This window comes from Melozone crissalis, unplaced genomic scaffold, assembly GCF_028551555.1.
Source record: "Melozone crissalis strain CALT ecotype California unplaced genomic scaffold, PUWL_Pcris_2 ptg000005l_1, whole genome shotgun sequence".
Classification (NCBI taxonomy): Eukaryota; Metazoa; Chordata; class Aves; order Passeriformes; family Passerellidae; genus Melozone; species Melozone crissalis.
In genome coordinates, this window is record NW_026535783.1 from 20,857,993 (window position 1) to 20,884,204 (window position 26,212).

The 26,212-nt window shown below is 42.2% G+C and overlaps 1 protein-coding gene across 6 annotated transcripts in view; it reads left to right on the forward strand.

Annotated features, from left to right (window-relative positions):
- The window catches only part of PALM2AKAP2 (PALM2 and AKAP2 fusion), a 266,500-nt gene that overhangs the window by 223,519 nt on the left and 16,769 nt on the right, over window positions 1–26,212 (forward strand). For all 6 annotated transcript variants that reach the window (XM_054281676.1, XM_054281727.1, XM_054281691.1 and 3 more), the window contains one exon: window positions 23,609–26,003. In XM_054281676.1, the coding sequence (XP_054137651.1) occupies window positions 23,609–26,003 (2,395 nt within the window). The remainder of the gene's footprint in view (window positions 1–23,608; window positions 26,004–26,212) is intronic.

Here is a 26,212-nt window from a genome sequence, read left to right on the forward strand (position 1 = left end):
TTCTTTTTCTAGTTGCAATAACTGATTTAGGTCCCTGTCTCATCTTGAATGTGTCAGTTTTGATAAATAATATTCACCTCACAAAACTCCCCTGTCACTTCGTGAGTTACAAAGTACATAAAAAGAAACATAAAATACATTTTTATCTTCCTCAAAAAAGTTATTTTTGAACACTGAGTTCTTGTTAACCTGTCAGTCAGAAAGGGAAACCACCAAACAAACATGTCAGTCGGGCAGGGAGGGGATAGGGGGCCGGCAGGGATTGCTGCAATGTTTTTGCAGTGTGAAAATCAGCTTGGAATTTTTCCCAGCATCCTGAGTTTTTAAGCTCTCCTGTATTAAAACCAGAGAAGCCAGTTGGGGTCAATAAAGTTAGACAGGTGCTTCAGCATTTTTTTAGGAGCCTACAGCCAGGGGAAGGAGTTTTTGGTGGGAAGCCACAGGCACGCGTGGCTGGTTCAGCTGAGAGCTGCTGCTGCCCCAGTCGCTTCCCCCGGCCCTTTGGCTGCTCCCAAGAAACTAAACAGCCAAGGTTTGCCCCAAATCTGCTGTGTGACCCCAGAATCCTCTTCAGACCAGAGCTAGAACACCAGACAGCTTGTACTCCAAACCTTAGGCATTCAGTCTATAAGTAATTACAGTTCCAGTCCTTTCACAGTATGTGTTAATAATGCAAGATAAATCTTGATGTTAACTGTTTCCAGCAGCTAAAGCCATGATTACTGCCCAGTTGTTCAAAGAAGCAACAGAAATAAAAATGAAGCTGATACCATGGTCTAACGCTGTTATCATGGAAAGGCAGATGGTGTTCTTGGGGTACTCCATGGTTACCCTGTTGCCCTTTTCTAAGGGTTTCTGTTCAGCTGTGGAAGGAAGGAAGATCAACACAAAACCCCAAAAGAGGACTGATTGCAGTGTGAGTGTTCAGTTTGGTGGACAAAGGACAGCTGTCATAAGAAATTTCTTGCAAGCCCCTCACTGTTTTTTACTGACAAGCCATCCTTGCCCTCCTGTGGTTGTGTGAAGAAGGGTTGTCTGTGGGGGAGGACAAATGGACAAATTTGTCAGAATTTCATGCTAGAGTAACAGTCTTAGAATGGGAGTGGTTGCATGGTTTCCCCTGTTGGTGGCTACCTCCCAGCTGGTAATGCTCCACACGTAATTCACAGAGTGGTAATCCAGCTCTTCCTCCCAGAGTTTGAAGCTGCTCTGCCTTTCCTCCTGAGCCATGTTAGAGTTTTGTGTGACATTTTGGGCCAGTTTATGCCATATATTGCAGGAAAGGATGGCTACACTGGAGGGAGAGGCGGTCTTGTCACAGGATCATTCACCAGCAGGTCCCAGGTAAAATCTCAGAGCCTTTACAGCGTCTTGGGTACAGTGCCATACTAAGGCATTAATGCCCTGGCATCTAATTCACAAGTCTTGCAGTGAGTCAAATATTTGACATGCTGCTTAATGTGAGTTGTTTTTTCAGGTATTTTCCCAGTTTAGGTTGTCCCAGTTTGATGACTGCCTTAACGGCTGAATGTCTATGGTTTTGTAAAATGGACTAAAAGGGCGATATGCTACAGAAAATATTTTTTAAAATATTGATTGAGAATACTCTGTGAAATTAAGGTTATTTCCTGGAACATTGTGAAACACCTAGGTGCTTACAGTGTGGTTGGAGGTACTTGTATGGTGGGGTTAGAAATATGCAAGGTGGTGTTCTGCCTATCATCCCTGTAAAAGAATGACAGAATGTCTTATGGATTTCTTCTTGCCTGCACTTTCCAGATTGCATACTTTAATATATGAAATTGCAGTACCATCCCATGTTTCTCCAGCTGCCTCTGTGCAATTTTTCATACAGGAGTATAGGTTGGGAAGACACTTTGAGCTGGGCAGCCTTTCCTTGGCTTAGAATTTGCCATGAGATAGTATGTGCATAGGTTTATGTGAATAAAGCTCAGCATAAAGTCATTCTCTGGCCTCACAGAGTTACCACAGGGAACTGCTTCCTGTCTGTCTCCCTCTAGACATATGGAGATAGATAGATAGATAGATAGATAGATAGATAGATAGATAGATAGATAGATAGGTAATATGTTTGCCAGAAAGAGGAAGGGACGAACGAGCTCATTCTACATGCGGGTTTGATTACTGCAATTCCCAAGTGTATGCTGCAGCAGAGAGCCTCTCACTGCTCCTACAGACAGCTGTCAACAGGGGACACAGGCTAGAACAACATTTGCAATTGCTTTCCAAAACCCTGCATTCTTGTCATTGTTAGAGCCCTAATTTGCTGAGCAGTTGACTTGAGCCCAGGAAATCATTATGGATTGGTTTTATTGTTGCTATTATTGTAATAGGAGGAGGGAATTAAAAACAAATGCCTCAATGCTGATGTTTGACTAGAGTGAGAGACTGATCTGTAAACACCTGGAAAAAGCCAGGCAGGAGGTCTGCTGGGCAGTTGATAAGCTGTGTTTCAGCATTATGTTCCAAGGGGATCCATACACACAACTTCAGTGGAAGTGAGCTTGGGCAGAGGAAGGAGGAATGGGCTCAAACCACAGGATATTGCTATTACAAGATGCTACGTGGAAGGAATGTTGCTTGATGCATTTAGCACAACCCTTTTCATCAAGATGCAAGTAGGTGGTGGATAGAACAGGGACAGCTGTTCCTGAAGAGAAAGCTTGAAGAAAACCAATGATCAATAAAAGGAAGAGAAAGCATTCTGGAAAAAAAACCTCAGAAAAGAGACATTTCAAACACACAAGTTAACATAGGTAATCATAATTCCAAGTTCTCCTGTCTCCAAGAGGCAGCAGCTGCTGTTTGTCTCTCAGCAGTGAAGGAGCAAAGAAGGCCTCTGGTAGATGTGCCCCATCTGTGGGACTCTAGGCTGGCCAAGAGGAAGCTCCTCTGAAGTGACCAAACTGCGCAGTCAGTGGCATGAGGGGAGGCCTCATGTCGCTGACTGTCGTCTCAGGGTCTGCCACACAGCTGGCAAGTGGTGAACCTCTTCATTAATGTGACGTGAAGGTGTAGCTTGCAGTAGTGCGCCAGTGCTCATGCCCCACGCTGATGGGCAGTGCGCTTGGAGGGTGGGCTCCAGCAGCCAGGGAGCCACTGGCTGTCTTCTCATCTCCTGCTTCAGGCAGTGCAGACTGCCACAACTGCAATTTCTTCGTCTGCCAAACACAGGCAATGAGCATTAGCGATATATGGAGAGCTTCATAGTGAGCATTGTGTGTACACAAGGTGCATTCACACTACATTTAGGGCTTCTGCAATGCCCTTTTGTCTTGGCAAAAGAAAAAGATGTAGGCAAGTCTTAGAATGAAGGAAAATCAACCCTGAAGAAAAGAAAAGAAAAGAAAAGAGAAAAGGTAAACAGTCAAAACAGCTGCCCCAGATAATTCTGAGATTAGTAAACTATCAACCAGTAGCACTGTATTTGTGTAGTAAGATTTGAGGTCTGTCAATACTTGACAATTTGCACTGCCTGTGTATGGTGCCTAATTCATATGTTGAAGTTCTAAGGACAAGAAACTGACAAATATGGCAACACTGCCCAGTAGGCTATCTCTGTTTCACACAAGAATACAGATTTACAGAGAGCTCTTCACCATCAGTTCTTAAATGAGGAGAAATAAATTTGCAGGAGGATATTTTTTAAAAATTTAAAAAATTTCATTAAGAAATCTTTTAATGTTCTTATCAATAAAAAGAGGCTCTTCCACATACTCTAATAACTAATCAGTTATTGCACAAGTAAAAGATCTATAGCCCTCTCTTTAACAAGGTTTTGATATTATGCATCTGTTATTCAGATTGATATTTCCTATAAAGTGCCCATGAGTTTCACGGCCTCAGACAGACTTCAGGATTAGGTATGTGCAAACCTGCATGCACATGTTTTGACTTTCAGAGTGCCTTACCTTTTCTTCCATTTTTGTGAACTTGAGCACATCTGTGTTGTCCTAGGACAAGTTGTGCTTCTTGGGTATGTCCTGTATTTATGAGGGCTTTCTGCCTCGCTATGGTAAAACTCCTTCAGCATTCTTCTTCATCTCCCCTGCCAAAATGTGAAAGACAGTTCAGATGTTTCCAACCCGGCATTTTTTTAAATAAGAAAATATTACTGCGTCAGGAAGAATATGCTTGTAGTGGGACATGGTGTTTGTTTCAGGGCATTTGCTGTCAGCAAGCTCATTCCTGTTCTCTCCTATTTAGCTTAAATGTCATATCTCAAAAAGCAGTGAAATTTCAGGGGGGATCCTAAATTTCAGGGGAATTCCTGTGGTTGTATTGCATTTCACTTGCTGAGAGAGAAATCAATTATTATTAATTCATCAATTATTTTCTTGAAGACTGAGCTAGGTTTTAATACTGAATTTATGTAGGATATTATGTTGCAATTGTATCTACACTTCTTTGCTCATTGCCATCAATTCAGTGAAGTTTAGTGTTATAGCAGGGAGCAGTAGAGGGAATTTATAATGACTTGGAAGATAAGACAGTGCCTTGACACAAGCTTATCAGTAACCCACTACTAGAAAAATTTAAGTAATTGCCTCTAAAGGCTAGAAAATCACTGTAATCAGGGAATGCATGCTTGTGTTTGTCTTGTAGTTAAAGATGCCTTAACATTTCCTGAAATGTTGTTGCTCATTTGATTAAGCATCACAGTTCTTATCTTCGTTGGTGTGAAGCCCTGCTGGATGGCATAATTCTGTGTTGGCAACAGATGTATGTCTAAGACTTAAGCTGTGACCAGTAGACATCTTCCTTGTATTTGCCTTTCCCACATCTGTCTGGAATCATAGGAAATCAAGAATATGGATTTCTTGAAGGTTTTTTTAAATGAGCTTAAGCTGTGTTTTTCAACCAGAAGTAGCCTGCCTGCACCTCCTAAGCTGTGTTCAGCAGTTCTTCAAGGAAAACGCAGAATTCTCTGGCGAAGTTTGGACTCAGAAGTTGCTGCCTGTCACTGGAGAAACGTAACATCAGTTGGCCAGGCAGCACCGTCGTGGTGCTGTGCAGGATTCCCTCTGAACATTCTGCTGGTGCTGGATGATGGTAAAGGGCAGCAAGTTCAGGGTTTGGGATGAGAGGGAAGAAATCAGGGGAAAAAAATTTGGAGGGTCTTTTCCCTGACATGAAGGAATTTTATTGCTGCAACTGTTGTTGTGACATAAAGAGAGCTACCCTATTAAGAAAAAAAAAAAAAAAGCTACCCTATTAATGAAACCAGTGAATTTTGTAGAACAAAATTGGGTGTGTTTTGACCAATTTGCCAATATTAAGTGTAGACAAAATAACAGCTGAGTAATTACAGCAAAGGAAGCATTAAATGCAACTTGAAATACACATATATTTTCTAAGCTTGGGGATGTTTGACATTTTGTAGTGTTAATCTTGGTTTGTAATAGACTGGTCATAATCAATTTATGTTGATAAGCTGTCCTGTGCTTCTTACTGGTCTACTTTAGGTAGATGGCAAATAGCAGTGCGTGCTGTTGTTGCAAATAAGTGTTTGGTTTTTTTCCAGACTGTTGAGATCTCTCTAATTTTCTGTCTATGTGTTTAGTTAAAAGTAATGTGTCTGTTCAAAGCTACAGCAGCTCTGCATCTGGAAGAGCACCATATAGGAGAAAGTTTGACTACATTAAAGAAATTATGCTTCCCATAACTCTGAACATTCCTCTGTTTTGCCTGTGCAGGACATGTAACTTTGCAAGATTGCACCAGAGTTAAAAAGCTTTAGATTTTGGCTGAATTAATAGAAATTACCTAGCATAACTCCAGCTTGCAAGACTAGGAGCCTGGGAGTTACCTAAACACTTTGTTCTATTTTAAAACAAACATTTTTCTATCAGCTTTTTCAAAATTCCTGAGGATCTTTGTTTCCAGCCACCTTATCTAAACAAATCAAAACAAATGCTGGGCACGGGTTGCTTGCTACCACAATAAATTGCTTGTTTTAACTACTTGGTTGTGGACTGGTTTGGTTTTGGGTATTTTTCCTTGTCTTTTGTGTTTGCCTGAGAAACAGGCTCAGCATGTAGGATGACAGGTCATTTGAAGTGCTAACAACATTTAAAATCATGCCAGAGGAAGCCTCTTGTGTTCAGGGAGGGGCAAGAGCCTGCACAGGACCATTGCCATCAGGCAGCTGGTAGAGGATTGCTCAGTTACCCTTTTGTGTCCCCGCATGGAGCAGCTGAAGATGGCTTTTAGAGGTGCAGGCTGGCTTCGTATCCTACTGTGAGGGTAGGTCAGGCCAGCTTGGGTTATCTCCCCTTGAAGACTGAGGAGGCACTCTCTGCTTGCGTACCCCTCCAGTGAGAGATGCTTAAATCAGCTTTAGACTTCTAAACCTCAGAAGAGTGAAGAGTTTACTGTGGTACATGGCTACAGGAATCACAGCGGGTGTTGGCACGTGATGTCACAGGTTGTGGAATTTTCACCCGCCTCAGTACCCACAACTAAAGCCTGTGGGTAAGACAGTGCTTTTGAGAGGTACTGAAAAAGTGGAGAAGAGACGAGAGGAAGTCTTTCCCCTTCTAAGGGCCTTGCAGCAAACTTAAGTAATTTTTCATTTCAGATTCCTTGTTTGTGTGCAAGAGCAGGTAAGGAGATGAATAGCTCCTTAAAAATTAAGTGTCAGTATCTGAGGAAAAGATGTGGGATGCTGTATGATCTTTCCAATTTGTTTTTCCTGCTCTCATCTTTTCATGACACAAAGCATTCTCAGCTGATTGGCATTTATTGCTCCATCCCTGGTAATTTTGACAAGGTATTTTATGTTTGCTGTGCTGGGGGCAGTAAACATGCCATGTGCCACTTCTTTTCTGAATGGAGAATGCCCCCAAAGCCCCAGTTTCCAGAGCAGTCAAGTGTGAACACATCATTTAAGAAGTGTTACCTGTTCTGCATAGAAATATGAATGAAGACCAGTTTTAGCATTGGAAATAAATTTCAATCCCAATGGCATGGAGAGAGAGCCTCCAGGTATTCTTTGGGTTGAGTTGAACGCAAACTCTTCGTTTTCACCAGGGTTAAAGGTTTCCTGCTTATGTTACCTAACCCAGCAGCCAGTGTGACTAGACATTCACATAAGTACAAGTACACGCTGCCGGTGTGAGCATTTTTTTCCCAAAGAATCTGTAGTCTTTTTCTGTCATAAGAAGACATGGCCCTGACAGTAAGCAGCATCAGAGCCCGGCACTGGACCCCTTCCCTGTGAAAGTGAGCAGCAAAAAGCAACTGCATTGCACCTCCTCACTGCAAAATGCAAAGCACTAGTGAAATGTAAGAGCCCTCTGCTCCCCCATCAAGGTTTAATGTGACAATTTCCTATTGTAATTTATTTTGGTGGCCATCCTTGGGTAATTCATGCTGAGCAGTTATTCTCTCTCCTGCTGCTACAGCAGCAGTGAAGACTTTATCTGAAATGTGAGTTTCAGGTGGGGGATACTCTCTGGAAGGGAGAGGTTTGAGCAGTGAGCGTGTTGTTCGTACCACCTATCTCAGAAACTGTTTTTATTTCTGTCTCGTACTGGTTGTCTCATACTGTTCTTCTTTTTAAGAACAGGAGGCCTGGTTACAGCACCAGGGGAAACTGAACGGACAGAGCCAATTTGTACTCATAAAATAAATAAAACTGGCCTTTGAGTTTAAAGTGTGCGATTTCCTTGGAAGGAGGAGGAAGAACAATTAAGATTGCTCACCAGATTAAATTCTTTGTAATTGCTTGTTTTCAAATAGCCCCTTAAACATGAGGAAATATCCAAGAAAACTATTTATTTTTTAAAAGTTTTTGTTGCAAAAAGGAATTCTGTCAAACTGCCTTCCCTTGCTGCTATGAGCTGTCTCTGCCAAAGACTGAAAATCAGCTTGTGAGTAAGCATGCTCAGACTGGCATCTGCTGGGCACCTGCTCAGGAGCTGCCTTCCCTCTCATGAGATGAGCTCCCTGCATCTCTTCCCTGTGCTGGAGCCATGCCGTGAGGTCTGAAATGTTTTACCTGGAGACAAGTCTGGGGAGTGGAGCAATTTGTTTAAAAGTGAAAAAGCACCAAACCAGCGAGTGGCAGGCTGGCATTAAAAGCCTTACCAAATGCCCTGTATCTTTATTGTTTTACTTTGGTCCCTTATGCAGGATGCCCTCAGATGTTCACCACCCATAAGGTTCATCACCCATAATTAATCCTTCACTGGTTTGGTAAGGGTAGATTTCTAGAGGAAGTATTAAAAATGAGACGGAACAGCATTAAAATGTTTAGTGAACTCTAGCAGTTGTAGGCTTAAGCACCAGTTTTGCTTCAAGCAGACAGGCGTCTAGGGCATTCTTCATTTTACAGTCCCAGATAGAGATGTCTGTGGAGATTATAGTTTAAAAATAATGTGCAGATATGGTGGCTCTGGGCTCATCAGACCTTCCCTCACATGCAGGCAGCTTTGCTGTCACACAGAGGAGAGGAATAACACTTCCTCCAATGAGGTATGTTGATACAGAAGAAGGTAAGGGAAGAGTTCTCATACTTGTTTTTTCTTCTGCAATTGCACATCTTGTATTTAATAGTCATGTGAGGATGCTATGCTAGTCCAACAGACTCAGAAAATGAGGTAGGGTATTTACTCCCTGAACAGGAAAGGGATGCACAAGAGGATTTGTTTGTTTTATTTATGTTAAGCTTGTGTATACTTTCCATAAAGTGGAACGCTTCTTCTTTTCCTCCTCCCTCGCCCTTTTTTTCCCCCCCTTTTTTCTTTTTCTCCCTTTTCCCATATGTTAAAAGAGCAGAATTAGCTGTTTACAAGGTTGTAGCAACGAGCCTTGTAGTTCGAGTCATGCAATTACCTCCAGTGTGCGAAGTGTTTGGGCTGATAAGCGTCTGTGGCCTGAGGTAGCTGAAAGGGGTTGTGAATGCTGTAATTTTGTTACTACTTAATCAGGAGATACAACGCTGCAGATCACTGGTGCTGCCACATTTTAAAAGAATTTGTGTCGAACCTAAACCATGAGTTGAAAACTTCTGCTGAAACCTGGGATGGCCTCTCCCAGAAACATAGCACAGGCCGTGCCCTGCGCTCGGTGCCTCATCGTGCACTGTGAAGGTTCACTGAGGAGGGCTCTTTCAGCTCAAAGACGCCTCCCCGAGTGAAGGCCCTGGCAGAGAACATGGTGCCACCTGCATAATTTGTTTTTACTGGTTGAGCTCTTGCTTTACACACCTCACCTGCCTCCACAGGTGGCCTCTTGGCATGCACAGAGCAGCCTTGTGGCCATCCAGAAGCAGGATTCCATGTGCTGCAGGTCTGGGGATCCTCAGATCTGCAGAAAAAATAAATAGGACTTGCCTGCTTACACTTACAATACATACATGCAGATTTAGACATGAAACCCATAATCCTTGGATATAATGTGCATTTATGCTGCAAATTTGGAAGATTAGGGTCTGAAGCAGGTAAATCACTTTGTAAGGGTCCTTTTTTCCCCACACACTGAGGCCAGCACGCTGCCTCTTGTAATCTTGCCCTTGATGTCTCTAGAAGATAATAATGGCTGATTGTTCAGTGGACCTCTGATACCAGTCCAGAATCTTTAGGAGAGAAAAACATTTCAATCTTTGCTGACTTACTTCATTTCAGTATGGCATGATGTAAGGGACCCAGGGGCATACTGCTTATAGTCATGCAGAGGAGTTGGTTAAAAATTCAGATATGTCAAGAGTCTCTGCACTTCAGGAAGTTAAAAGAAATCATTCTGAAGTTAAAAGGAATAATTTTAAAGTATTCTTGGACCACTTTGAGTTAGTTTATTAATTCTTATTTGTTTCTTGATCATTCAGTTGTTTCAAGTTTCTGTTCAAATTTTTTTTGTTTTAACCAAGAACTCTGCAATTTTTTTTTAATAAACTTTGGTTTCTTTTGGGTGGGACTGATGCTTTAAGGGGGAAAAAACCCCAAACAACAAAAAATAAGAGAAACCCCAACTTACTTTAAATTGATGGCAATGGTGAGTCTGAGTCTGAGTTCCTGAGAGGAAAAACCTTGTTGGTTTATCTGAACCCAGGTATAGCAGAAAAGGGTTTAGCAGGGTGTGTCTGCTGCTTTTGCTACTAAGCTACACTGCTCTGCTGGACACATGTCATTACCATTTAGCTCATTCATTCTTGCAATATACCAATATATTTTCCAAAACTAGTTGATATGAGAAACAGGCCATTTTAAAAAAAGAAAAATTACATAGTGCAACTCCTTTCGGGTTCAGTGAAAACGGAGCATTTGCATGTCAAATGGACAATTCCCATGAGTCTCTATCAAAGAAGGGTCTTGAGCTCCATCTCCTGCACACCTGGGGAGTGCTCCAGTTACAGCTCTGTCCTCCAGTGACCTCCCAGGCATGTGGGGCTTTAGACACCTGGTGTCAGGGAGAGTACAGAAGATAAATATCTTGTGACCTTCTGCTCCTTCAGTGACCACAGATGAGGCAAGGTTACCTAAACTTCGTATTTAATCAGTAATCAGCTATAGAAATTGCATTTTAAATGTTTGCACTCTATTTAAATAGAGTATTTTATTTCTCTGGGAGACACTTATCCCTCTTCATAGTGTAAAATTCTGGGATGATCCAAGGGAATAAAATAGCTAACATTGTAAAATCTGTAACTGTACATTAAAATATATATCCCTCTACTGTGCACAGTGTGGGAAGTGTTATATGAAGGCACACAATATTTCCTGTCACTTTAGGCTCACCAAAACCACTCTTAGTTTAGGACAGGGATGTTGAGTGCCGTTTCTTGTTGGGTTTTGTTTTTGTTTTTTTTTTTTTTCCTTTCTGTTGAGACTCTTATTTACATTCTCTTTCATAGATATATTCAACAGATGACAAGGAGAAAGAGTTTCTTACTACCCATTTTAAAAATGTAGAGGCTTGACATGCCTCATTTTATGTGGCTCAGGCAGGTTGTGGAGCATCTGGTGAAATGAGCTACCACTGCCTTCAAGGGTTCTCCTATCAAAAATGTCACTTTCATCATTGCTGGTAAAGAATGGCTGTGCCTTCCCTTTGCTGATGCCCTAGAAGTAAGAAAGCAAGTTTTACGTAATTCCTCAAGTGAGTAAAATTTGCTTGAGATATGTCATTTTTAGCATCATGCGTGACCCTAAATTCAAGCCATTTTAACCCAAAATCCAGAGGGCCTTTGCAGGGGATGTCTGGTCAGCACAGCTCATGTTTTTACCTTAAACTATCAAGCTTCCAGGAAACTTAATCCAAGGGTACTCAAATGTCACTAGCCCGCAGGCAGCAGTAATGAACTGGTACAGTGCTGTTCAAAAAGTTCTGCCTGTTTTCTCCTTCACCCTTCTAAATTTGGTTGGGGTTTTTTTTTGTTTGTTTGTGTTTTGAGGATTTTTTTGCATTCCTTGTATCCAGTTGTTTTCCGTATGGCTGGTACTTTTCATACAAGCTGTACACCTCTGCCATGACCTGAGTCTTCTGAAACTGCTTACGAAAGGTGGCCTAAGTGCTTCCATTAACATTTCAGCCCAAGCCTTTTTTTGTTTTGTGATAGGTAAAAATTACTGGTAATTACCACTTGGAGCTTGTGTCTTTCACAGCAGCCCTTCATTTAATTGCTGTTTCTTAGTACTAAGCCAGCCACATGCTGTATTGTTGAGTTGTGACTCTCCCTGCCAGCCCCCTTCCAGCCTGCCCCCTCCCACCAAAAAAAAACCCACAACCAAAACAAAACCCAAATTAAACTAAAAAAAGAGAAAAACATAAAAAAAATTATACAAAAAACCAACAACCAAACCAAAAACCAAAAACAGCAACAACAAACCCCCTCCCAAAAAACTACCGAAAACAACAACAGCAAAATACCCAAAAACCAAGAAAAAAAGAACAATCGCAAACAAACCTACCCACAAAAAGCCTACAACAGTAAATTCCTGCTTATGCTACCTGAAAAGAGGTCTCTTGCCACCATGGTGCTTTTGAAAGTATCTCTAAGGAGGTGGCTCTATTACAGTTTAAGTGAAGTCATGCTCCTTCTGAGTGTGAGCTGGCATTTTCCCTTGTAAAAGACTCTCTTTGTGTGAATAGACTGAGGTTATGGGCTTATGGGTTTTTTTACACCAGGTCTCCCTTAGCGTGTGACATCACAGTACGGTAATGAGCTGGGGAAGGTATTTGATTTAACAAGCCAAAAAAAGCTAAGGTCTTTATGGAAAACAGCATGTTTGGAGTTTGCTTCAGAGTTTACAGAAGCAGAGAGAAAAGGCAAGCTAAGGTTTCTGACCTGCCACACATTATCTATCAAATTTAATGTTTATCTTTCTATATTGGGAGGTGTATTTAAAGTGGCATTTTACCAGGTGATACTTGTGAAATTCTTTGAATTGTAGCTGGTTTGTTCATTGTGAGTAGTGAAATTTATAACTTTCTAGTAGACTTAATACAGGAGGATATTGATTCTCAGGAGAAAATATACTTTTGTACATCCTGTGCATGTGATAACTAGGAGAACCACGCAGCACATTTGATGTCTATGTTCTTCAGACAGCACTTGCAAAGTCTTCTGGCTTCAGTGTTTAGTTCCTCTGAAGGGGTATGTTTCTCACTAGTTGAGTGTATTACTCTTCTTGACACTAAAGCAAATTTCAGTTCATAAAGATGCTTTCAGAGTGTCTGTTCAGCTTCATCTTTTAGTTGTTTAACTCTGGAGGAAATCAGGCATAGTACTGTGAGCAGTCACATTTAGCAGCAACAGCATTCCTGGGTTTTAGGGCATTTGATGTGTGCTGTGGCACTTAGTTGATATCTCTGTGCATGCACCAGGATAGCACATTCTTTAACTCCTGAGAAATGAGGAAGGGTATTTTAGGCGAAAGCATCTGAAAGCCAAGATGACTTGCTGTCTCCTACTAGTCTGTGCTTTGGCTTTTAGGTAGACAGACTCCATAGCTGAAGTCTCATGCAGTCAGTTAAAATACTGAAAACCAAGCTATTGCTTGTGTGATATGCTAGTAAACAAATACTCTTTTGAGAATATCTAGTCTTCCTCCCTCTCTAAAGCAATTTGATGTAGAATGCGTCAAACTTGTGTTTCTACAGAAATGTGAGGTGCTGCTTGCTGTTTAATGTCGAGCCTTTTTATGACTGTTTAAGATAGCTCCAAGCAAGCATTTCCTATCAAATAGCAAATTGTCTGAGAAATACAATAGCAACTATTAATATGACAGTTTAGTTGTATTTAGGGATTTTGCTAACATTAAATGAATTAACCACTGTTTATTTTAATTTTCTGTAATTAGGTAAAAATGAACCCACATCTGAGGGACTTGGCAATCTGAAGGAGTTTTAAAGCAGAGCAGTTTGAGCTGGAATAGCCAGTTCAGTTAATAACATTTTCCTCCACGTGCCCAAAGAGAAAGCAATGAACACCTTAATCAAATAATATCCTAATATAGTCCAAATGTGCTGTAGGTCATTTTAATTAGGTCCTTTTCAGCAGGAAAAGGAGTAATGAGTTTTTGCTTGGAAGAGGGGAGGGAAGCAGGGGCAGAGGGATGGGAAGTGGTAGGTGCTGAAAGGAGATGTCTCAGGGATTTCTCAACTACTTTCCCCAAACAAGGAATTTAAAAAAACCAGCCTGTGCAAGTCTCACTTTCAATGAAATATTCTCCTGCAGGAAATAGTGAGATGACTGAAGTGCGTAATTTTGTGCAAAGCACAGATGAAGTTGCTAACCATTCAAAACCCCAAACTCACATGGTATGTCCTATTTATAGCCTAGGGACAGCAATGGCATGTGGAGAATTTAGCAACATCCTCCTTCTTTACAGACTGTACACATTTGGCCTCTCACTAGCAAAACTGTTTTGTGGACTCTGTAGTCCGACTTGCTGTTAAATACTACTTATTTGCTGGATAATTGCTGAAATGGTACGTCAAATTCCACTGAAATGATAGGTCCAAGTCAAACATCCTGGCTATATTGGGTTCATCATTTAATGATAACAAATTTCGTTTTGTAGACATGTATCTTTGAAGCGGGATTTTTCTACATGCACTGTCCAGAAAATGAAATTACATGCATGCCCTTAGAGGGAGAGCCCTGCGAACTGCACTCCACTAGAGTTACAAGGTTTTGGCTCTTGTGTAAAATCTCCAATTGCTGTTTTCCCCATGATCTGTTTCTGGTAAAAGGGACTGAGAGTGAAGGCATTTTTGTGTGGTAGTTCCCTGATGGAGAATGGGCATGGTGACACAGCGGGGAGCACGACTCAGGCAGGGGAGGTTGTGTGCCGCTCTTGTTGGAAGTGGCTTCTCTTCCCACTTGTGTGTGTAACACAGCTAATGGCACAGACTTCAGTTATATCCTTGCACCACCATCATGTTTCCCCCCTCTTCACTTACATAATATGATTTTTGAGCTAGTTCTAGGCTAGATATCCTCTTTTTTCATATCCTTTCAGTTTTCTTTTTATAATGTTCCTGTTACAGGCTTTTGCCTGGGTCTGGAGGTAGCAGCCTAAAATACATTTTGGGTAGAGCTAATTCTACATAGGGCCCTTTTCAAGCAGCTACATGCTCTCTCGCAACAGAGCGTTTTAGAGGTCTCTAGCTTTAAAACAATTCCATTTCCTTGAAAAACTGGGAAGAAAGCAGTCTGCAGAGTGCTTAAGCCTGCTGGCTGGTTGAGGCCTCAGACTGTAACCTTCCCAAGACTCGCTGCTTGCAGTGAATAAACATTGCCCTGTTCTTTGTACTCCGGGCAGAGCAGGCTGCCGCTGGGTGAGACACACTGCACCAAGCACAGTTACGTAGGCATACCTTCATTTAAGGAGATTTTCCTGTGATGAGTCTTAATCTAATGGATGAGAGCAGCTCTAACAAGTCCTACTGATAAAGACAGTGCATCAACGATAATTCTTAACTTTCTTCAGCTGTCAGAGAAACAGATGTTTGGCCTTACATTTCTGAGCATAATTTGTTCCATTAGTCCAGCATAGCCTCTGTGGCAGCAGTCTTGTCAAACTCCAATAGGTATTGAACAGCCATGCCTTTCAGAAGTACAGCAAGTATTAATTAGGCTTTAGAAAATAGTTTAAAGCAGCATGACCTCCAACCGTTAACATTTGTGAAACAGAGACTTGAAAGTGAAAAATCTTAGTCTTTATTGGCAAAGGTTTGTAGGTGGTTGTTTCAGTTAAAGCATTCAATTCCTACTCTATTGCCCTTGAAGGTAAATGGTCAAAGAACTGCAGCATAGAAATCATGTATCTTTTTTCAGAAATTGAAGGTTAGGCTGCCATTTATGAAATGTTTACCGAATTGTACCAGCTGCTGAAAGACTGTATCTTCAGAAGACTTTAATACTGATACATCTCAGAAAGTCTGAAAATTTGTTTGTTTAAGGCATGATTATCTCTGTTCCTAATATATATTAAAGAAGGTTTTCCTAGCAACCATAATACCTGTTCAGAGAGCAAGTGAACTGCATGGCCTTTTGTCTCCGTTTACTGCCTTCCTCCTGCCCCTGCCTAACCTAAATTCCTTCCTCAGGAGGTCCCTTTCTTATTCACCAAAATTATTAACATGCCAGTATTTTTCTCGAGCCCTCTCATTTACATAGGAGAGTTGTAGATTCATTCTTTAGATTGAACAGAAGCCCTGTGCCCCATAATGAAAGGACTAAGGAATTTTCCCCTTGTCTCTATCCTTTTTCGTGCAAGCGACCGTAAAGGTCACTCTTTCCTTGTGCTGACATTATCTAGATGGGTTAGAGAGTATTAAGAGCAAGGCTTAGTTTAGCGTCCTTTCCCCTCCCCGCTGGGATTAGATCATGCTTTATCAGAGCAATTGTTCCATCCCCGACATGTGCAGGGCAGATTTCAGCTGCAGCATTTTGTGAAACTGATTTTTCATGCATGCATTCAGAAGTCATGTTCTGCTCAACTCAGTATCAGTATTAGGCTCTCTGTTAAGCTGAATATTTCTCTTTCCTTATTCACCTGGGATTTCTCCTCTTTAATTTAACATCAAACCAGAGGCTGAGTGTGAGAGTGCTGCTAAACAGCCAAGCCCTTAGCTCAGCTGCACCAGCACCCGCTGAGTGGGGAGCCTGGCCAAGTGGTCTCTGTAAGTGCAATGGTACAGGACCTCATTCTGTGACCTTCAGTTGTAAAGAAGAAATTCTCCTTCTGTTCCCCAAGGATTTTGTCATTAATTGAATTGCCTGCCAAGTGTGGGCAGTTTTTTAACTGTGCCATGTTCCATATGTGTTAGTTGGATGGGATGCACTTTATTTCTCCAGCAGACCATTGTGCTTCCTTAGGCAGCATTGGAGGCCGCTTCACAAGATCACATTTACCAATTGAAGTGACTTAGTGCCACAACTTCTTTAAATCAAGTATCCCAGCTGTTGGAATTCAGTCTTGTTTCAGCAAAAGCAGATTTTGGACACAAGCCATGGAAAAATAAGCCCTAGGAAAAATGTGTAACAAAGTTAAAAAGTACTAACCATCTGTGGTGGTGCGCTTGATTAACACGTTAACGTGGTTTGTATTGACCTTGAGTCCAGTGCTGTCCCTCAGTGGCATTGGTTTGTTTCCCATGCCTGCACACAGAGTGTGCTGTCCTTTCTGTCCTAGGGAACTAAGTGAAGCAGCATGAGAAATCATAATACCTACTGGTGCATTTTCATTTGAGGTGGAAATAATTTTGCAGGTGAAAGGAGCATCAGAAGTGTGATTTGAACTGATGAGAATGATGATAAAACCACATTTTTCTGGATGAAATGCATTCTTTTGCACGCATTTACTGCTCTAGTTCAGCTGCACTTTCAGGTTGACCTACATTACAAGAAGCCAACAGTGCAGTGCAGAGGAGAATGGCCTTTTGATTGCAGGTTCTGGTACCTGAAATCCTTGCCAATTTACTGATCTCTTGGGTTCTTCAAGCTCCTGGTTCTCCCTATGTGCAACTGATTGAAAATGGTGTGAATGTGGAGTGTGGCAGTACCAAACAGTGCTGCACTTTCTTTATGAGAGCATAATCACAGCTTCCTGTAATTTCAGATTTCCATCTTGATTATGTAAAACTGAACAGAGCTTTCATAGCAAAGCTAACCAGCCCCACACAGAGTAGTATCTGCGTCTACACCACTTGAATATATGTTGCTTTCCATACTACCAGCTGTGTAACCATCACGCTCTAATAAACTCTGCATTGTTTTCTCTTAATCAGAGATGATATTTCTTTTCACTTAGCATTTAGCGGCCTTTTGTCCCTAAATATTAATTTCTGTATAAATCACTTTATCCATATAGGTGCTTTGTTGAGTTTCAGTTCTTTGCTGAATTAAAATATTTTGCAAAAAGAACTCAGCATTTTATTGTTGCTTTTTTACAACAGCTGCACAAGCAATAAACAAGGAAGATACTTGATTTGCTTGCTGCTGTAGCATCTAGTTATTAGGGTTGAAAATTTTTCATGGAGGGACCAGATCTGTGTTTTTAGGAAGCAAGAGAAAATAACTGGCATGCAAGATCACCTGGTTTCCTACCAGTAGAGTACCTCTTCAGTTATTGTACCCTGCCATTAGCAGGAAATAGTAAGGTTTATTACAAATTTGGATCTGACTTACCCAGGAAAAAAATTCACCTATTTGCTATTGAAGGCACAAAAAAATACTGGAGCTACAGAGGCACATATGGAAAAATACAATATCAAGTGACTGTGTCCTCATCATTAAAATATCCTGTCATACAATATATGTTTATCATTAAAGTAGTGATAATTCGTGAACCATTTTTATCCCTCTTTAATTTATTACAGCAGCAAAAGAAGATTGGAGTTTGATTTGATAAAAGAGCTTTATAGTGTATCACATGGGGAAGCTGAAGCCTGTGGCTCAGATGGATATTTCCAATAGAATATTGCAAAGCCTTTCATGTGTTTTCTGAATGAATGCAATCACAACTTTTTTGCTAAACCATGAAGAAAGGAAATAGAAAACCACGTGAAAAAAGTCACACAGCAAACTCTCCAAATAAGCATTTTGTTTGGCACTGTACCCCCACATCACTTATCACTGTCTGTAGTCCAGAAGAGCTCTGACACTGGTTCTTAGGAGGAGATAATACGAAGTTGCATTGATTTTTGTTGCATTTGAATGTACTCTTGTGATTTCTGAAGTGTTTAGGAGACAAACCAGCATTTCACAAAGAAAATATTGTGCTGTCTGGCTGCCTCAGAAAAGTCACGGAAGAGCGTGGAGAGCTGCTTGCAGAGAATGTCACTGTGACACTCAACACTAAAACATTTTTAGAAAGCAGATATTGTTTCAGTTTCAGTCTTTGTATTGAAGACACTGTATAATGCACTGTGAGAGGAGCAGGCCCGGTTTTGCTTTTTGGGTGCAAGTAGGGTTGGGAATGGAACTATTCAGCGTAGTGTCAGTGTGTGCCTGACATGTCTTAAATTCAAAATCTGGCAACAGGATTTGAGGGGTTTTGTTGGGTTAGGTTTTTTTTCTCCTGAAACTTGAATTTTATTTTATTAAGAGAAAACTTCTAAAGTTTTTGTGCAACATTTCCTTTAGTAGTTTAAAAACCTTTAGATGTCAGTATAAAATACTGTATGAAAAAGGAAGGTGTTTTTGCATGGAAACAAGAAGACAACACTTTGGGTTTGGATTTGGGATTTTTTTGTGTGTTTTGATTTGGTTTTTTTTAAATCAAAATATATAGTTTCTGTAAGTAATGTGAGTATAAACCCTTTCTTTCCTTGAGTTCCACATCATCATCTTCATCCCTTCTCCCCTCCACTTCTAGGATCTTTTTAAACTTTTTTTTCCTGCTACTGCTTTCTCTTAGCTCACCCAAATAGGTAGTTTCTAAAACAGAGATGTTTGGCCCATTTCTTTAGACTGCTTTGTGCAAAGGCTCCCACTGTCAAATTCTTCTTCCTGTGCCAAGGGGGGTTCACCACATGTTTGGACTTAGATGGGGTGGCAGCTGCCCCTGAGACCCTGCTGAGAGAGGGAGGGAGGGAGGGAGTGCAGGAGCCATTGTGAGACAGGAGCTGCCGCAGTGGTTTGGGCTGCCATTCCCCCCTGGGATGGGGTGGGATGGTGGCACCTGTCTGAGCACCTGTTGTGTGGTAGGGAACTGGGCTGTGAGGGATAGGTACTATCACTTTTTACAACTTTTGTTGCTTTTCTGGTTCATTATGAACTGCAACACTTGCGGTCCTAAAGCAAATGAGTTCTGCAAAGACTTACTGCCACTAGCAAGCATGGGGCAATGCCTCTGCTGGCTAGGAGTTTTGTCTCTGGACAGGGTGTCTGTCTGGAACCACAGAGGTTCAGCTGACTTCTGTGTCTCTGCATTGTTTGGGATTGGCTCCATCTGTTGTGCAGGTGGTGACTGTGTTCTTCAAAAGGATGAGGTGAATGAAAGCAGCTGCTCCCTTGAAGGTTTGCCAGAGTCAATCTCCTAACAAATCCATCATTTGCTTCCTTCTTAATTGCAAATAAGACAGTCAGAGAGGCAGGCCAAGACAGTAGGTGAAGAGGGAGAAGATGACTGACATCAGCAAGGATGGTATGGATTAGCCAGTAAACCATCTGCAAATGAGGTTTTACTACTAAAACTGCTTGATGTGTGGTGGGCCTAATAGATTGAAGAGAAGAGTGGAAAGGGTTGAACAAAACACTGACTCAGTGCTGAAGCAGGGGGAGGAGGAGCAAATGAAGTACAGGACATCTCCAAAAGAATATGAAGGCCAAAGAAATGGAAGGTTGGCAGTGCTAACAAAGCCAGGAGACCAAAAGCATCAAAAGCTGCCTTGAAACTTGGCTGGAGTGATTGTAAAAGCCCACAATAAGGAAACTTCCAGATTTTTTTAAACCGTGAAACTTCTTATTTGTTTAATCCTTTCCTCTCCCTTCCCACCACTGCTACTGATGCTTCAGAAGAATGTTGATCTGACTCAGAAGGATTTCTTCCCACTTGTTTCTGTAGGCATTTTTTGTTGCATCAAACAAAGGAAGGCACTGGCAGCACGTTTGTTGAGTCCTGCTAGTAGCACACCCACATTTTATTCCTTCTAAAAGAGCTGATTGCCCAAACACTTGCACTTTTGTAGATGAAGAATTCAGCCAAAGAGGAAATATGCTAATAATTTTCTAAGCTGCTAATAACTATAGTTTACTAAAGTGCAGCAGCATTGTAGAAGTGACACTAATTGCCCTGTTGCATCTTGACTTAGACAAAAATGAACACGCATTCAGAGACAGTGTAAATGTAACAGCAACTTCTGGAAAAGCTGGGTCTAGATGAGTAGTTTAAGGGCATCACTGTGAATGCCTTGTGACTGACTACAATTAGGTTTGAATGCAGCCCTTTTCCCATTCACAGGTCTTTGTAATGGTGCAGGCTTTGAAAAGCCTTCTCCCTGTAGGTGGCAAATACAAAGCTGCTGGTGCAGGCTTATCAAGGAGGAGCAAAAGCCGCCCCCTGGAAAGCTCTCCTCCTTCCACCAAGCAGCTGAGGCATGGGGGTCTGTGTGTACCCCACTGCCACCTCCTGCAATCCTCCTCCCACCCATGGTGGCTCATCCCAACATGTGCCATTTCCTGCACCCATTCAGTTGTCCTGGGCAGGTGCTGTGGCCTGGACTGTCTTGAAAAGGTTTGTTTTGCCATCTGTTTCTGTCTTTAGCTATCTCAGTTCTCTTCTTCAAGTAATTCATCAGTAGATTGATTTCTGCTCCCCGCAGGAGTGTCTGGAGCATAATTTTTATTGCCACAACCTCACAAAGTTGTCCCCAGGTTCTGGCAGAATGTTTTGAGGAAAATAAATGGGTGGTTCCTTTGAATGTATTTTGTTTTTCCTCTCCTAGCAATCCTCACTGGCTCCTCTGCCGTGCTTGGAGTCCTAGCCAGAAAGGCTCGTCCAATAAGAAGCAGTGTTTTCTCGTAGGTTTTACTGCATAATTGTCTGTTTTGCTACATAATTACATGTCCCACACTAATTGCATAGACACATGCACTTCCAGAATTACATGCTGTCACAAGTGCACGCCCTGATTAGGCTGTTACATGCATGTGCCTTAATTGTGAGTTATGGGTTGCAGCTATGGTGAGAGGGTGGGCTCTTACTTGCTAAGAGGTTTAGGCAAAAAACTACCTGTGGTTCTCTTACCGAACTTGAATATCCAAATGTGATGTGAACTGGAGTGGTTCACACAGAGCAGAGGTGGAAACAGACCTGCTTCAGTGAATGCAGTCTCTGGGACAATCAGGTATGTTTCCATGGTGTGCAGGTACAAGAAGCACAGGAGCAAGAGCTCCTTCGGCTCTGCAAGGAGATGTGTTTTGGTGGCAGGAGAGCACATCTTCATTAACTGATTTTCTGTCCATTCAGGATATGGTTTTGAAGCTACAGAGGACGTCGTTAGCTACCAATGTCATACCAAGCTACTAGTGGCTTTGATCTATCAGATTATAAGCAAATATTAGTGGGAGCATAATTTCATACCCATGGTTTGTGTGAAAGGGGACAGCTATCAGTCCTGGACTTTGCACAGACTGCCCTAGGGGCCACCATACTCATTTTTGCACCAGCAAGTCGAGCAGGGAAGATGTAACCCCAAATATCAAAAAGGTATTGCAGTCTTAAATCCTGTCACCTGAGTATCTATTGTGTACATGGAGCTCTGCCAGCAAATCAAGAGCAATACCCTTTCATTTTAAAAGAGCCATTATCCATGATTCTTTCATTCCATCTGTGCCTACTGTACAAACTAAGCATTTTTTATACTTTGTATTCGTTTGCAGAGCATCTCATTTCTTGAATATATCATTAATGGGACTAAAGAAGACACTGGCCACATTTCAATATTTAAATGATAAAAAACACAATATCCTTTAAGAAAAGAACTGCTATGAACTTCAGCTGGAATATTTCTAAGTTCAACACAAAGTGAAGAAGTGAAGCAAGTAAAACCAGTTTGAAGTTTGTCAAGTAAAATATGTAGACAAAAGCAGGGGGTTTTTTTTAAAGATTTTTTTTTTCCTGGTGTTTAAGCACAGTTAGGAAGAAAGTATCTGATGGCTGAAGCCAGCATTGTCTTCAACTGTGTGCAACTATGTAATTAGACAGAAAGCTTTTCAGAGTGTTTTTAGAAAGAGCTCTTCTGGGTGACTGACTGTAATTTGTTAAGGTGTGTCAAATGCATTTGGCTGCCAGTATAAATCCAGTGACAATATGATTGTTCAGGTCACTGGTAAGTGCCATTGTGCTCCTTGTTCATCATCTGCTGCTGTGGTGTGTGTTAATAGCATGCTGGATAAGGGACAGCAAGGCAGGGGTGACAGCTTGACAATGGTGCTCTTGCTGGTGTCCACTGAATTCACGGGGTTTGATCAATGCCATTTGCTTTCAAAGTCAGCGCCTCACACATAGAAACACGTGTGGGAAGCAGGCAGAGAGCTCAGGTACCACCTTTCTGTTTAAAAATTGAGTCAAAGGGAATAATGTATCACTTTTGGTTATAATTATTTAGGAAGTTAGCAAGTGCTTTTTGAAAAACCATGTTTAAAATGTCCTCTTTGGTTTTGGTGTTGTGGATTAGGTTTGCCTTTTAGCAGTATAGAATTATTGAGAAGTTAATTGATGCATTACCAACTTAATCAGAAGTTCCTTCAGACTTCAGTAAGCTCATTAGGCTGCTTGACCAGTAAAATACATGAGCATAAATAGTATTTATGTCAATAAGCTTGTGACCAGAGACAACACATCAGGGAGAAACATGAATCCAGAAGATCTGCACTACAGATCAAAGAAGTGGAAGGGAGGATACCATGACTGTGGTCCCTGTCATGCTCTTTGTGGTGTTCTTCATGCTGTGGGAGTTACAGATGCTTCCTGTCTCCCAAGTGCAATTGTGTGTAGGTTTCCATGTGGGATGGAGGAAGACCCCATGTCTTTCCAGCACCATGTAATTCTACTCCATGTTTTATGACCAGGATTGAGCACTGAGAATTGAACATTCCCTACCATTGCCACATCATTTTTCCTAACTTGGTGTGAGTCACCCACTCTTTCAGCATATTAGTATCTGTTTCCACAAAGCACAGGCAGTAATGCTTTTCATCAGTAGAGGCATTATGAAATTTCATTTAGGTGTGGAAAGCATTTTTGGAGTACCAAGATGATAGGTGTTGTGTACTGCATGTGCAAATCTTTGAGGAATCAAAATTGCCAAGTTGTTAACTTAGAAATTCAAAGTTTATTTCTAGTCACAGACCAAGACACAGGCATGAAATAATGACAAAGTGAGGGTGGTAAGCAAGTGAGAGATTCTTAAATGAAAGTTTGTTGTTGTTTTAGTACCTTTTCCAGCATATGGTAAGGTAGCTTCCTACTTTTTGTGTTAATGGCTTGCCTTGCTTTCCCATGCTCTGAGGGAATGCTTTAATCTCAACTTTAAGAAGTGCTAGGATTTGTTTTCCAGATGGTGTTTGCTCTGCAGAAAATTAGGTGTTCATTTTTTAAGATTTCATAATTTCTCTCTTTTATTTTAGAAATCTTCCAGAATCCCTGAGGATGACATCAGGTTAAGAAAAAACAGAGACCAAAACTGTGCCAATTTCTTGGAGCCATCTACTGTGCTTGCTACAAAGGAAGAGAAAATGGAAATTGAAGTTCCAGTTTCTGAACATAAAAGCATCACCACAGTGGCTTCACCACATCCCACAGACAATCCAACCCACTTCTTTTCGCCTGCTTCCAGCCGAAATGGACTTAGGGACAGGCATGAATCTCTGGACAGTGAAGTTGCTAAAGAGATCAGATACCTAGATGAAGTGCTGGAGGCAAATTGTTGTGATTCTGCTGCAGACAGTACATTTAATGGGACATCCTCCCCTGAACCAAGTGCAGTCTCCGTTATGGATGGTTCAGGAGCATCTGCTAATGTCAATAAAGAGTCAGTATCTAGTGAAAGAGAAGAAAGTGTAGCAGACAAGCAGGTATCCTTGGAGGTTGAGACATGTGAAGCTAATATAACAGATGAGAACCTGAAATCCAATGGCCATTCCTTGGGTGGTCTGAAAGAAGACACTAGGGAGAGTCTGAAGGTGCCAGGAAGTCCCACTTCTTCAAACAGTTCTAGAAGATCCTCTAAGGATGGAGAGACAACTCTTACAACCCTTAAGAAAGAGGCAAAGTTTGAACTGCGGGCCTTCCATGAAGAAAAAAAGCCCTCAAAGCTCTTTGAAGATGAGGAAGAGAAAGAAAAATACAGAGTCCGCAAAGTGAGACCATCAGAGGAAATGATGGAACTTGAAAAAGAAAGAAGGGAACTCATTAAAAGCCAGGCTGTCAAGAAGAACCCCAGCATTGCTGCCAAATGGTGGAACCCTCCTCAGGAGAAGCCCCTGGAGGATCAACTGGATGAAGAGCATCTGGAGTCTCACAAGAAGTACAAGGAGCGCAAGGAGAGGCAGCAGCAGCAGCAAGGTGCAGCACCAACATCCCCTAAACAGGTCAGCTGCTCCTTTGTATCCCCAGAGCCTGTCAGTATCAAGAAAGAAGATATTGTCACAGAGCAAATTGACTTCTCAGCTGCCAGGAAGCAGTTCCAGTTGATGGAGAATTCAGGTCCATCTCAGGGTCAGGCCCCACCAAGGCGGTCAGTAACACCCAAAATGTTCTCTGTCAAACCCTTCTACAAAAGCCTCAATTCTCCGTGTGTGGACAGGCCGATGTCATCCGTGACAAGACCCGTTTCAGTGTGCGGGCAAACTGGACAGCTTGAGGGTAACAGCGCCACTGTCGCCAAAGCACAGAAAGTCTCCTGTAGCTCAGAAGATGACAAAAGCACTCAGAATACCACAGCTGACACAGCACGAGACTTACCTTGCAGTGATAGCCCCAGAGCTGGACCAGCCTCAAAACTGTGGGCAGAGGATGGAGAATTCATGAGTGCAAGGGCGGTCTTCACAATGGTGAAGGATGATGGACAGGGAATTCTAGATCACTTCCCAAAGTCAGGAAGCGCCTCTTCACCGCCAGAGGAGCTTGACTCCGGTTTGGATGACTTGTCTGTCAGGTCTCAGGACACCACTGTCTTGGAGACCCTTTCCAATGACTTCAGCATGGATAACGTAAGTGACAGCGGTGCCTCCAATGAGACCATGAGCGCCCTGCAGGAAAGCTCGCTAGCGGATTTCTCTCTGCCGCAGACCCCGCAGGCTGAAACTCCAGCTGAGTGCAGGGCTGAAGGCATCTCCAAGTCCTTCAGTGACCCAGGCTGTGACTCGCCCTCCTCTGCCTTGACAGACTCCATGCTGATGGACGACCAGCTGGACTACCACGCTGGCCTGCTGGTTCAAAACGCCATCCAACAAGCCATAGCTGAGCAGGTGGAGAAAGGAAACCCGAGGGAAGAGGGAATCCCAGCAGAGAAAGAAGTCTCAGCCAAAGAGCAGCCAGCCAGCTCTGGGCCAGCTCCAGCCTCCAAGGAGCATCAGAACCCAACGTTTGAGCCACCCCAGGTGTCTTCACCAGTTCAAGAGAAAAGGGACACCATACCAAAGACTTCAAAAGAGGAAGACTCAGGACTCAGGGAAGGGAAGAGTTTGCAGCAGTCGCCCATGTACTCAGCCAGCCAGCCATTCCTTGTGGAAGAAAGCAGACCTGAAGTCAGCTATTTCAGCAAGTATTCAGAGGCAGCGGAGCTTCGGAGCACTGCCTCCATCCTGGCCACACAGGAGCCTGAAGTGACTGTGGGCCCTTTCAAGTTACGGTCGAGGAAACAGCGGACTTTGTCCATGATTGAAGAAGAGATCAGAGCTGCCCAGGAACGAGAAGAGGAGCTGAAGAGGCAGCGGCAGGGTTTGCAAATGGCACCAGGCCCTGTTACAAAGAGTGCACCACCCATGCCCACCAGAACCGTGTCTTACAAAACTGCACCAGGTAAGAGCTCAAAGTGTCAGAGCAGAAGTGAAACGTGACTGAAGGGTCAGGTATGGTTTAGTTTTATGTCATTTTTTAATGAAAATACTGTTTTGCAGGGGGTGGGAGGGCAGATGACTTAATGTGCCTAGAAACTGCATGGGACAGCTTAATTTTGTGGCTGTGAGCGCACCTGTGGAAGGTTCTGGGTTTTCACAAATAGAGTGCAG